The 14,363-nt window shown below is 47.9% G+C and overlaps 1 protein-coding gene across 3 annotated transcripts in view; it reads left to right on the plus strand.

Annotated features, from left to right (window-relative positions):
• The window catches only part of Retn (retained), a 114,862-nt gene that overhangs the window by 32,557 nt on the left and 67,942 nt on the right, over nucleotides 1-14,363 (plus strand). The window contains exons 2-3 of one of the 3 annotated variants that reach the window (XM_076819318.1): nucleotides 10,348-10,551; nucleotides 11,072-11,425. In XM_076819318.1, the coding sequence (XP_076675433.1) occupies nucleotides 10,348-10,551; nucleotides 11,072-11,425 (558 nt within the window). Of the gene's footprint in view, nucleotides 1-10,347; nucleotides 10,552-11,068; nucleotides 11,426-14,363 lie in introns of all 3 variants that reach the window. The other 2 variants (XM_076819317.1, XM_076819319.1) reach the window with 2 other exon arrangements.

Below are 14,363 nucleotides of genomic sequence, written 5' to 3' on the forward strand. Positions count from 1 at the left end.
TCTTCGAGCTCGAAGGCTCGAGTCGTATAAATTGTACGTAGTGAAGTGAATATGTACAATGCTCGAGTTTTGGAAGCCTTCAAACTTAATGTAGAAGTTCTAAGTCTTACACTCCAAGCTTTTAAAGTCTTAACTCAAGCTTTTAAAGCTTTAAGGCAGAATAATATAGTTAGGTTCAGAAAAGTTGTTTTTTGTGAATTATTTCTGTGACGCCCAAACTTCGTTAAACTGATAGGATGATGAAATATATATATATTTTAAACAATGTGTAAAACTTTCCTTTATTACAAAATACATAGAGATATTTAAGCAAAGTATAGAAATCACTTTAGGGTGTCATAGGTCGAACAAACAAGGGTTTCTCGATTTGCTGGGCTACTTTTTTCATTATTTACGTGAAATTCAACCTAATATTTTCGATGGGTTATAATTTCAAAGTATGAAAAAACTCAGTTGTTTTCACATCTCACTGTGTTGTTCCCCCTTTTTTGCATGTGTTTATTCCTCAGCTTTTATTCAAACGCCAGGCTTTATTACTTCGAATGTGATAAAGGTTTTAAACTTACATAAATAATTTTAAGCAGGCAAAAAATCGGGCAGCTTAAACGAGAATACTCCCTCAAGCATAAGACAATGAAATTAACATTAAATCTAAAATATCTTGCTTTATTTAGACCGTAAAAAATACAGCCATGACTGTAAACACATGGAGGCTTGAATTGTTGACTGACTCAGTCTATTTCTCTTTTTTGTTATTAAATTACCAGCTTTAAAAAACGATTCTTCGCTTGGGACACTCGTAGCTGGTACTGATAACATGTCTAAGGCCATTTTGTGTAAATTTGGGAAAGAGGTTTTATAACATTTATAATGTTTCTGCTCACTATATTCTTTCTTTAAACGTTCCTCAACACAAAACTAAATGAAAATGACCGTTATAGTCAGACCAGATAATATACTGAAATTTATATTATAGTGATTGTGTTGTTCTTTTTGTGTTTTATCATAATTTTATCAAAGAGTTTTGTTACAAATGACTACACTTACAAAAAAATTCTACTGTATAGTCTTGCACTTTTATTGTATTATTAAAACACGGATCCAACCAATTGGTGGAACCATCAAAAAGCATCTTTCTCTGTGTTTAATTTTAACGTTCTACAATAGTGGTTGCACAAAATAAGATATAATATCAAGGACTTGGAGTTAACTTCATTACTATTAAACACAAGAGCCTTCAGCTTCGAGGCTTGAGCCCCAATGCTTGAACCTCGAACTTCGAGAGCTCGAGCTTCATATGATATTAGCCTTAAAGGCTGAGTTGTTAAGGTTAAGGCTTTGAAGACTCGAGCTTTATACAACACTAGTTCACATTGTACCTATCGACGGTCGGGGCGACTTCGCGGGCCGAAGGGGAGAGTCAGATTTCAATGCAAAAGAGTCTGTTGCGCAATTTGTCGAGCAGGGTCCCCGGGCCGTAATAAAAACGGCAAGAAGGGGTCGAAAGGCTTGGAGGAGAGTGGCCGGTCCGTGGGCGCTTTCGAACAACAATATGAGAGACGGAAGGAGAGCGGGGGCCGCCCTTTCTCGCGTTTGCTCGCTCCAAGACCGAAATAAACGTTGCCCCTTGGCCCTCCTGCTCGCTCCTTCGGCGGGCTTGGTGGCTTTTGGTGGCTTGGTGGCTCGGCGGCTTGGTGGCCGTGCGGGGCGGCGCACGGGGAGGCGGAGAGAGAGAAAGAGAATCGGAGTCTTGCCCCTTCGGTCTTTGTAGCGGCAGATCAAACTCGGCGGGTCATTAATTAAATCTGGCGGAGCAGCCATCGTCCGTCCGTCTTTCCACCGCGTCTCCGATTTACTTTACACGAAATGCGCCACGGTTATAAATATGGCTCTCGCGATGGGGACCCTTTTCCCCGAACTTGATCTTGCGGACCGCCCTCGGAGCCGGGGATACGCGTAAGCTCTCCCTCACGTGCACGCCGATCGGGGGACAGCTTTTCTCGCGACTCCGAAACCTCTGGGAGACGAGGCTCAGCCACGCTCAAACAAATCGCGTGCCACGTACCACGTCGTGTCAGCTCTCCTCTCGCTTTCCTTTGCCCTCTCCTGTGCTTTGATCGAAGATATCGTCACGGCCGCCACAGACCAGACGCGACGTCCTTCCTCCGCGCCTATTTATTTGCACCGAACGCGGTATCAGCGATCGCGAACATTGAGTCTCCTTCGAAGCTATTTTCACGCTGCTCATTGTCCGCCCGTCAACGGTCCCTTAGCAAGTTATTAGATATCGTATTGCTTGCTCCATTCGGAGGCACCCCCTGCCAAGGGCGGGAGACGTTGCATAACAGCGGATTGATAAAAATAATTCGTGCCCGCGGTGAGAGTGCCTCAGAGATCCGGAATCTGGCGAGCACGTGGAACGGCCTGCTCCGCAGAAGGCGCATCGCGGACCCCGCGCAAGCGGTCCACGATCGATCCTAGGCCCTCGTGGCGGGGCATCGCGCCGAGTTTCGCGAAATCGAGGCAGGAACATGCGTCGTGGATCGGGGCACGGTTTCGAGACCCCGCGCGCCCCTTCTACGTATCGAATTCCACGGCGGTTGCGTGTGCAGGTATCGCGACGATGTTCCCCAGCGAGGTGTCCCGCAGGAAGCTTCACCTAAATAGACAGGTTTGATGGATGCGCCTTCCCGGCGATATTGATAAATAAAGGCGATTACAGCGATGACGATTCCGATGGTCAATGAATTTATATACCTGACAAGAGCGCTGGCCGGGCCGATACATCAGCCCCCTGGCCCTCCCGCCCCTTTCATCCCCGGGCACGACTGTGACCGCCAGGGGTAATCTCTCAATCTAAATCGATCGATCTGCCAAAACGACTTGGATTCGGGGCTGTTTATCATCGGCCACTTATGAATTTATTTCACGAGTACCCGTGCACGCTGGTTGCGCGTGCACACGCGGGACAGAGCGCGCGAGAGAGAGAGAGAGAGATCTCCTGGTGATGAAGCCGTGATCTCTACGTGGGAGCACCGCAGGGGGTCGGAACGGAACTCGTGTAGATACTTAAACTTTCGTTTTTATTGCGCGTCGATGAACGCCGGGGCCATTCATTAAATCGTTGCCCCGCGTCGACTCTTCTTCTCGCTACGATCGCGGCGCGTAGGTGGAGAACGGTGCTCCGAGGCGGTTGTCTCGGCACGAAAATCGCCGGATCTGCGCGGAAAAGTTTGCCCTTGCGGGACAGCGCGAAAGTAACGTAATCGGAATGAGTCAAGGTCCGGGCAAAACACGCGGCTATTTTTCTCCCGGTGCCGGCAATATTTACATTTTTTCCTCATCCGCGATTAATCATCGTTTGCGCAGTCGCTCTTAATTTCCGCTCTGTTCCTCGCGGGTGAAGACGGTGGCAGCTGTACGGCGAAGCACCGCGAAGCTTTCCGCTGGTAACGCGTTACTACCTGCGCTCGGCCGGCGTGCCTCGAACGTTCCTCCCGCGGAAATGAGCCCGATAATATTCGCGATAACCCGTCCCGCTTGACGAGGTTCGCACGTTACTCATCGCACGTCGAATTTTACGCGTTTTAATTTGCCGCGGCCGATGGGAGCGCACGTTTCCATTCTCCAATAAAGATTTCGCGCCGCGAGGAAACAGCTACATGGGGGCTTCAATTTGCAGTTATTTGCTTCTCGATAACGCGCACGTGTGCCCGACGGTGTTTCGCTTAAGCGGGTGCTATTGTTTTTTCCACTTCGACAGTCATTCCGTTGGCTAGCTTTGTTTCAGTCACTATCGTCCGTTCGTGGCGAGAAAATTTTAAAGCCGAGTATTTTATTTCAGTAAACTGTGCGCTGCTGTAAATAAATCAGCGATAGGGTAATTGCGGGAGAGATGCCGCACTGGGAGAGACGCCGCACCTTCGGTATTTCAGGGTTATCGGTAATAAAATACAACACTGGCGGTTTTATTTGCTTTAGGCTGTTCGTTTAGGGTGGATTAATAAGCGAGAACGTGTCTCCATTATTACTTTTAAAGATTTTGCTATTTTTTTAGGTAAGCCTACCGCACTTTGCCTTAATAGTTATACGTCGAGTTTATTTTTGCTATCGAAGTAGTTAAAAATTCATAGTTTTTCGTGATGTAAGTTTTGTAATACGTTAAAGGAACTCTGTGGAATATTTATCGGCCAGAATAGGACATATTCGACATAGCACTTTTATGCGCACTGTATCGGAAGGTACCTAAGTCGACTAAATGATGCTTTTAATGTTAAAAATACAAAAAAGTGTCTGAAAATATATACCGTGATATCTCAAGGCAAATTATTTATTTTTTAATGACAAATCTGATAATCCAAACATATTTGTGGGTTTTTTCACTCTTTTTTCACATCTTATTTTTATTTTATGTGTAATGAATGTGGAAGGAAGAAGAAAGGACAATTAAATTTAGAAAAGCAGAAATAATATCTGCACCTATTTATTTTTCCAATTTTATTGTATTTTATAACTGTATAAATTAAAAAGACGTTTCATTTTACTTTGCTTTTACTAGTTTTTTTAAATAAAAAGTTAAAATTAACAAGTTCAAATAGAAACTTAAACGTTTTTCGAAATGCGGCACCACTCCCGCACTTGCGGCGTCTCTCCTAAAAAATGTATGCTTTTAATCTCAATTTTTTAAGGGTGACGAATATTAAAATTTTGATTTTCTTTAATGCTAGTAGTAGGACAAGATATTCAACTAGTAATATGTATCCTTGGAAAAATTTCATTGAAATCAAATTTTCATTGAAAAATTTAGACACGATGACAATTTTGCGTAAGCTACGGCAACTATCTCACTATTACTCTATTCGCTCAACAGTTTCGTTCTCTACAACGGTCAGGGGTAGTAGGTACTCTATATAAGTAGCCTTGACCGTGGTCGTAAAACCACTCTGCATACCTACGCTTTACAAGCGGGAAATTCCAGGCGGCTGGGAAAACAATTAAAACGGACCAGGATCCTTGAAAAATAAATCATCGGGACACTGTCTCTCTCGGAAGTGCTTTTTACCCGCAGACAATTTATGCGCCGAATAATCTCGAATCTTGGCGACACGGTGTTCTAGCCGCGCGATATATCTCGCGGGGAGTCGAGGTGAGGTGAAATTAATCGTCCGTGTAATACGCCCGGAATCGTACTGTTCCTCGATTTTTCGAGCCGTGCACCAGCTTGCACCCGGCACTTCGTCACGACGAGGACACCCACGAGCCTCGAGGCGCTAGGCTGCGCAGCCTTTAACTCCGTTTAATCTCGTCGCGTTCGCTTTGCAGCGAGCCCCAACACCGCTCATCTCCTCGGTCCTCGTCCCTTTCGTCTTCGTTGCTCGGCCGACAGCGCGCTTTCCTCCTCCTCCAATGCCCCGCTTATCGTCAGCGCACGTCCGCTCAGCGTCGCCTTTTCACCGTCGCGTTGCGAAAGCCCGCGCGGCGCAATAAGTCGGCGGATATCGCGCGAATCGATTCGCCGCGATCGAGGAGAAAGGATCTTTGAACTTTGCGGGCGGCAAGTCCGTTGCCGCGTCGATATTAACGTCGATTTGTCTGCTAATAGCTCCGCTGTTCTCCGCGAGACCACTCTGCGATCAATAAAACCGAAGACAGCGCGAATTCACCTCTCCATCAATCATAGCCGCGCCGCACTCGGCGAGGAATCTCGCCGCGAAGCGGGAAACGTCCGCGGCTCTCGATGAACGGGTGCGATAGGCTGGACAATAATTAGAATATTTAGGGACGCGCGGCGACCGCGGGGCGCCTGGAGCGTTTAGGCGATGATTTACTGGCAGGCGTGCGAGCGGACACGCGTGCACGCGCGAACGGTCGCGAGGGCCTTTGTTAACCGAGTCACCACGGGTACACCGAGCGTGCAAACTATAAGGTATAAACAATAAAACAATCGCACCGTGGCGGCGGCGGCGCGGGCGATAAATCACAGACGGTGCTCGGTTATCTGCCCCGCGGCTCCCTCGTGAGGGATAACGCGTCGCGGCCTGGCCTCTGGTAAATTTAGCTATTGTCGTGGCTAGGATATATTAAATCTCGTTAAAATGTCTTCATGAGGCCGAGCGGCGACTTCGCACCCGCTATTCTGTGTACGCGCGTGTGTCCTTTGCGCGATTCCTAAATCCATGTACCGAAGCGACGTTTCGATTCGCGACGCGGCTTAAATTCATCGGGCAACGAGACGCGACGATAAACAATAGCTTGCAGGAGTCCTCGAATACCCAATGATCCCCTCGATGCCTAAAAAAGCCACTCGGTGCGTCCTCTGATGTGCAAGCAAAGTTAAGAATAGTCGCTAAATGGACGGTTCGTTCGGCGACGTCATTCGGTTCCTCGAGGAGGACGAATCCGTTGATGCGTCGCGTTGTACAGGTGTCGGGGCATTGTGGCTAATAAAGAGAGCGCCCAGTCGGCGGCGAGGAGCGGCGTCGAGAGCATGAATAGAGCTCTTGTGACTCGATTAACTGCCCACGGCTCGGCACGAGTGCCCCGAGGAACGTGTTTTCGGTAGGCGAACCCACGAATTATGCAGGGACACAATCACCTACAGGTATCCCCCGGTGACAGAAACGTGGGAGTGATTCTCCTCTTGCGGAGGAACAGGCCGCGCCCACTTGTTTGCCCAGGGTACAACAGTTTTACCTGTAGCATCACGTGGCACGGCTTATAGACCAGGAACGGCGAGCGTCGCCGCGCGCTCTATTGATTCGTTCGATTCATCTTAAACCCGTATCGGGAACGAGAAGCGGAGATAACGTCGGAGAGGAATAAATCTTCTGTTTGTTCCTCGCAAAGAGAGTCTTGCCAGCGAGGCTTGGAGACACAGCCGCGAGAAGACACATCCTCTTTGAGGGCCAGCAGAATTGATGTTGCGAATTCCTGCGCTGCCGTGGGCGGCACCCGAAACTGTCCCGAAACAAGGTGAGAAACGTGGGTTAGGTCTCCCCGACGCGGGGACCGTTGACGGCCCTTTTGCCCAGATATTCCGACACCTACGCCCGCGTTAGAACAATAGCAGAGCTTGGACGCCTCTGCCGTGATTATCGTAATGACGGGCATCGTTCTCGAGCACCCCGTGCACCTCTTCAATCATATGATTTGTAGGACCCAGCGCGCGAGATGGGAATACCGATGCGAGCAGCGGCGTTAACTGCCGTAATTCATTTTCACGCCTGCCTCTTTCTCCCGGGGCCAACTTTCTACGCGCGCACTTTTCGCGAAACGTGCGCGACACACCGCGCAGCTTTCGCGGCGGTTCTTATCGGAAACGGACGGCGGCCGCACAGTAGGGTGGGTAACCCTAAAAGTTGGCGAGAAATCGATGTACGAAAGAATGTTTACATATCTGATTTTTTATCCCTGGAATAGTTGAAATATGTCCGCACAATAAAACGTACATCCACAGCTTCTACAACTCTTCCTTCCCTACCCGAGTCGGTCAAAGACAGTTAGATGTAGGAACTCCATTAGGGGAAGGTGGGGCAAGACGGGGTAGTTAAGGTTTGATGATGAATAAAACACAGATTTTCGTAATCAACTAATCAATTTTATGTCTGAACCATTCTTTGGTAATAAGTCTTTCAGTTTAACTGCGAATCGACTTAAGTTTTACAGGTTTAAATGGAATAAATAAATAAATTCAGAAAAAGTCGTTTCTCCCCATCTTGTTCCACCGGTGGGGTAAGATGGGGTACTAATTAAAAAACAATATAAATAAAGCATATTTATATATACAGTAATTATTATTGGGTTGGCAGAGGAAGCACACATGTATCGCTTCGTCGTCCTCATCTCCTACATCAACACAGGAGAAATGAGCCCATTTTCCACATATTTGGCCGCATATCCACCGTTCCACAAGGGAATGTTCTTTTGGACTAATTAATAGAAAAGAAGTATCATTTTCCTCGCTCCGTTTTCCGTCTGTAGTTTTTAACCATCCTGGAGCAATGAGAAACTTTGATTTTTATTTCTAGGTTTGTGAGGGGCACGATGGGGTAACTCTCATTTTCATTACCCCATCATGCTCCTTCTCGTCTCACTACTATCATATGAACACTGCCCGAAACATTCTTTACAAAAGTATAAAATAACATACGTACCTTATAGATCTTCTATATTATTATATCACTGTCACGGGTGCTAAAAATAAGGAAAAAGTAAGGAAGTCCCGATAAATAATCATTCTGATCTAACTTCGTCACGCGTCCACATGTTTCATTGATTCGCTGCTCACTGGCGGCGCCGATAGCAACTCATCTAACGCGTATGCTCAATTTTAATTATTGCGTTTGTATCACAAAATACGGGGGGTACCTCGTCTTGCTCCACCTTCCCCTAACTAAGTAGGACTCCTTTCTGCTTAACACGAATAGACGCAAAATAGACAAAATAGTTCACACGATCACTGTATTGCCGTTTAAAAAAAAATAAAAAGGTTTCACAGATTGTGTTATTAAATATGTACAAAAGTGTATTAAATTAGTTTAAAAGAGGAATCTTTTGTTTTATTTACTTTATAAATAATCGTTTTTGATTAAGTTATTTAATTAACACAAGTTTTCATCACGCCCAGGAATTGATGCCAACATTTAGGGTGTTTCACCCCACTGCGGGCCGCTTGGGTTTAGTCAAAGACTGGCGTGCGGGTGAGATCCTGTGCGTTTTAATTTTTAATAATCGAGGGGGCAGGAATCTCGGCGATCGTTCCACACCCGGATAGATTCGAATAGGGACGAGCTTGTTTCGTATTTGATTAGGATCCCATCTACCGTGCGGCGGCTATGCATCGTCGGCCACCGCGAACGGTCAATATTATCACACGTGCTCAAAATGCCGACAGAAGGGACCGTCCTTGTATCTCCTCCGTTCCTTCTCTCCCCCTCGATCACAGATCCGTCCGAGATCGGTGCCATCGCAGGTACACCCTGCGCCGCGGCACCTGCACTCGATAGGTGGTGTGTTTATCCAAGTCCGCCTTTTTCAGGTAGACGCTCACCGAGCCATTTGAATACACTCGAACATTCGATGAATCTATTTGCATGCTGCGCCCCTTAGATAAAGGGGGGCACACCTCGGCGACGCGGTGAACGCCCCTCGAATTCTGTTTCCCCGGAAAGTGCTCGCCGGGCGGGGAAACCTCTCTGGGGATGAACCCTGAGCCTCGGTGAAACGATCGAGGCACAGTTGAGCCAATGATTCTGAAATCTGAAAGCTAGATGCCCCTTTCGTCTCGCTAGAATTACAGAACCCATTCTACTTAGTGCATTCTAGTTGGCATGCGATATTCGACGAGCAACGACCAGGTTATCGAGTCGTGTCTGTACGTTTTGCACTCGCTCTACCCGCAGCAAGTGGCAATAACTAATAACTCCGCGATACGATCGTGAGAAAGCAATTGGCCGCTTGGCGATAATGCCACCGCTCGCGAGTTTCGTTAGACGATGGCTCTAAAGCTCGTTGCGCAGTCGACAAAGGGGAATTGGGACAAAGGAGCGTCGCTATTGCCTCCGGGCAATTATCCACGTTGATTTGGGAATTGGGATTATCGAGACGGTCGGACGGAATCGATTAGCGACGAGGACTGCGAAACATTCATTTTTTCCGGTGTCTTTTACGATGCCCATTTCCGTTCCCAGTAATGTCACTTTGTATAGTTTTATCTCGGCACCGGTGCAACGGGCACAGCCGTAAAACACTTATGACACCCGTAGCATAATAATGACGCCCGATAGCGGCTATCTCGCCGTATATAACGCGCCTCATTCGCCATTTTCCTAATTAATGTTTAATGCCTCGATATCTGCCCTCCTTACCCAAGATTATACCTGCTCGGTTGATATCGCCTATCGACGTTCCCAGGCTTTCTTTCGACTCAAATAACCATGAAATATGCTTAGCATTCGCGGCGCTACCGGTGCGCGCAAACAATACATCACCGGGAATATTATATTCTTAAACGCGGGGCACTTAGATTCTTAGACAAACCACTGGCTCCGATCAACCGCTACCAAACGCAGATCCGTTGATTATCCGGAGCAACTTGATCCCATTAATCCCGCGATGCTGTTAAATATTAATTCCTTCGGGCGTCGTAACTCGGAGCGTTCTTTTTCACGTGTATTCGCAGGAGTTACGTGTCCCGCCGCGAGCAAAAAGTCGATCGCGATTCAGCTCGTTGTTATTCGCACGCATGCATCGAGCGTTGCGGAATTAATAAGTGGTAATCGCGGCGTTATCGCGTGCAGAAAGCTATCGCGGCAACCAGTCTAACCAGAATCCGTACTCTGCTTTCAGTCGCATCAGGAGGAGGATTTGTCGGATCCAGACCTCCAGGACGAGGAGAGCGGGGAGGAGTTACCCCAGCAGCCACTCCAGGGTAACACGCACTCCTCCTCGGATAATGCATCCGCGCCGGCCGGTACACCTACTCCATTAACACACTTGAACAGCCTGATGAGCACGCACCATCCGCATTTTCTGGCCAAGCTGAAAATGGAGGTCAGTGACAACGCCGTTTCCCCGACGCTCCTTTCGATTTCCCGCGGCTCGCCCGCGGCGACAGCCGGGCGAAACCGTCGCGTTCTCCAAGGACAATTGGACCGCGCGGCGATATAGAAATGGGACAATCGGTCTATCATTTTAAACGCGCCGTTGAAAGGCTTATCGATGTAGTTCCCGGCGAAACTTGGTCAAGAGAGAATTAAGCGTTCGTTGGCCTGGAAAAACTGTAATTTGCGAGGCGCGCGCTTTTGCGAGCGGCTAGGGGTTGTCGCAACCGCGTGGCTCTACGGTCGTAACGTTCGTTTCTTCTTCTCCTCGTTGCGCGAGCATATGTAGAGGCCGACTATTTTTTACGATCTCTGCTTTCGACTCGGGGCCATTGTTCGTGGTCTTGGGCGCGAGCAGCGCCAACCGTGATTCTTATCGTTAAGGCAATGATTTTGAAGAGATTTTCGCGCGCAAATTCGCGCGGTAGGTGGTAGCAGATGGTCACGTCGATTTTTCAATCCCACAGCAGAACGACGTGGACTTGTTGAACAACAAAAGCGGCCTGGAAGCGCTCCAAGCGGCAATGGGGGGTGGTGGGTTCAACCTGCCGTTCTCGTTTCCACCGCCAGCAGCGTTTCTGACGCCGCAGCATCACGCGCAGAACAACAGCCACTCGCAATCGGGGAATCAGATGGGCGGCATGGTGGGGAATCAGATGACATCGTCGGGCAGCTCGCATTCTAGCGAGTCGTCGCAGGGCAGCGCCAGGAACGGGGGTGAGCCTCGCGAGGGCAGCAATCATTCGCAGAACAACTCGACGGGGACGAACCACCAGCAGCAGACCAGCTGGAGCTTCGAAGAGCAGTTCAAACAGGTGCGTCAGGCAAGTACCTAAGCTCTACGTACAAATATACCTCTCGTTGGCCCTTTTATCGGGGAATCGGATCATTCCTCGACGATTGCGCTTGGCTAAAGTCGTTTCATATCGGGGGCAGGTGATATTCCCATCGGAGGTTTCAGGGGGAATTGTAGGGCGTTATTATTATTGAAAATAAACGGGCATTGCCCGATACAAAACATGATTACAACGACGTGATAGGGTTTTCCTGACACAATAGTCTGAGTAGCTTCGCCCTAAAAGAGGAAGTACAGAGTAGTGCAGAACAATTAATTTTGCTGTTAATGATCTGGTATAGAAAGGACATGTCAGTTACAGTTCTGCGTGCAGTAAGGGTAGTCATATTTACCATAGTTTAACAAGCATCGATGCAAAATCAGATCCCAGACAAGCCTATAAATGAATTGAATATTTAATTGATTTGGGCGACTATATGACGGATGCGTACTCTAAATGAGGCCTGACTAAGGATATGTACAATAACTTTATAGTACTTATATTTACAAAATCGGCAGAGAAACGTTTTATGAACCCTAAAGTCTTCAAGGCTTTGTTAGTAATCACTGTATAGTGTTTGGAAAAATCTAGCGTGGATATGATATGAACCCCGAGATCCTTAATTTCAATTACTTCAGTTAGGAGAGCATTCTCCAGTCTATACGGATAAACAATTGGTTTCATATTACGAGAGAACCTCATGACATAACATTTGAAAAAGTTAAGATTTAGCTTGTTTAAATTGCACCAACCTAGAAGTCTATCAAGATCAGACTGTATATCACGATAGTCCGCATGCCCCCATATTTTTTCATAGATCTTAAGGTCATCCGTATATAAAAGGAACTTGCTGTGTAAGAACACATCATATATATATCATTAATAAAGATATTAAAGAGAATCGGTCCAAGATGGGACCCTTGGGGCACTCCTGATGGTGCATCCATTGGATGTGAATAGGTAGGCAGAGATACGAATAATTTGGCGCCTGTTCGATAAGTAGCTATTCACCCAGGAGAGCAGGTTGCCCTTACATCCAATGGCCGACAATTTGGACAATAGGATGGAGTGATCCACTGAATCGAAGGCTTTACTAAAATCTGTGAATATAAAATCGACCTGCAGGTTAGATTCCAAGCTGGTGGCAACATAGTTACATAAGACGGCAAGATTGGTGACAGTTGACCTACCCGATACAAAGCCATGCTGTTCATTGCAGATGATATGAGAAAAGACTTGACTAAGCCTTTCGGTTATAATATTTTCAAAGACTTTGTGTAATACGCTATTAATGCAGATCGGTCTGTAGTTCGGAACATCAGATGGGTTTCCCAGATTTAAAAATAGGGGTTACTAGGGAGGTTTCCCAACAGGCGGGAAAAGTTCGGGCCTTTAACGATAGATTGAAAATGATCCAAAGAGGGCGGGACTGAATATACGCGCCCTTGCTCGTATCTAACGAATTAAGTATAATAAATATTTCACTAATATCAATGGTAAGGTTAGAAACACCTCTCTAACCCATCCCGCACTGGGTTCGTCTTTGAGAAACTCACACTTCAAAAATAAGTATTTCCTACACCTAATAGTTCTCGAGATATTTCCACCCCCAACTTTAGGGGCTGTTTTCACTCCTTCAACATTATCGATTGCCACAAAAACTACGCGTCAAATGTTTTTCATTATTCTGCAAATCTGCAGGGTCTCGTCGAAATCGGCGGGTTCCATACGTTCCCTCGTAAGTAGTATCGATGATCTTATCACTCTCTTGCAATTATCTGCAGATCGTAAAGCGATCCCATCGATTACATGTTATCGACGAGCGTTCGAAAGGGAAAGGCCGTGTCGCAGCATGCTCGAGACTCGGTTTCCTCGCGGTGGACGGTGGAAGCGGGCAGGCGTGTGTGCCGGAGGAGCTCGCGCGAGTGTCGTGGGCGTGTAAAGCGGTCGCCCTTTGTGGGACAGTGGTTACTGGCATAAGGGACGCGTAATTACGGGCGGCGAACTGCTCGTGTGCGGGAGAAGTAGGTGGAAGGACCGGGCGGTGGGTAGTGGGGGCTTTAATTAATGCAACGATGGGAGCTAATTATTATTTTTACACGGCTGGGAGATAATTACCCACCGACCGTCCCCGAATACCGACTCCGGACGGCGTTTCTCGCCGCGCAAGGAGAAGAGAGAGGGGGGGGGGAGGGGGTGGAAGAATGGCGGCCGGGGCGAGAGACGAGCAATCAGGAAGGGTGAAATGGTGAAAGAAAGGAATAACGCTGGCAGGGATAGCAGCGGACTGGACGGAGTTATAGAATTAGCTGGACGCGCATCGCAGCCTTGTTAATGCTTTTTGTCCCCTGGTGCCCTCTGCGGTCGCGCGGATATTTTTGCCTGGCCGCTGCCGGCCAGGCAGCCGCTACCGGCGAGCATTTCACTTTTTGCAAAGAGGGTGTGGTGTTGGATTACCATTTAGATTGTTGTTCGCGCGCGGAGTGTCCACCTATGTCCCTCCGCAACGAACCTGCTTCATCGAACGGTAGGTGGAGGAGGACTCACGCGTCCCTCCGTTCTACTATTAGCTTCTTGCTGGAACAAGCTTCTCCTCTTCTGGTCCATTTACCATTTCTCCAAACATCGCATCACCTTCGGCAACAGTCTACCCGCGACTGTCTATCTGCTCCACTGTCTTCATTGGCTGGTGGATTCGTTGATCTCTTCAGAACTCAGAGGACCCTACGAGAGGCCCCGGACGTGGAGGGGTTGCGCGCAGCGGAGTCTGCGCGAGCCGTATCGCTGATTAAAGCGTCCAGACGCGGGTGAACGCGAGGGCGACGGCAGAGAGACGGGGAACAAGCGTAGAGGAATGAAAATGGAAGTCTCCACCTACTCGAAGAGCGGCGCCCGCGTCTCACGGATCGCATCCATCATTCCGGTG

This window comes from Andrena cerasifolii, chromosome 9 (genome assembly GCF_050908995.1).
Source record: "Andrena cerasifolii isolate SP2316 chromosome 9, iyAndCera1_principal, whole genome shotgun sequence".
Lineage (NCBI taxonomy): Eukaryota > Metazoa > Arthropoda > Insecta > Hymenoptera > Andrenidae > Andrena > Andrena cerasifolii.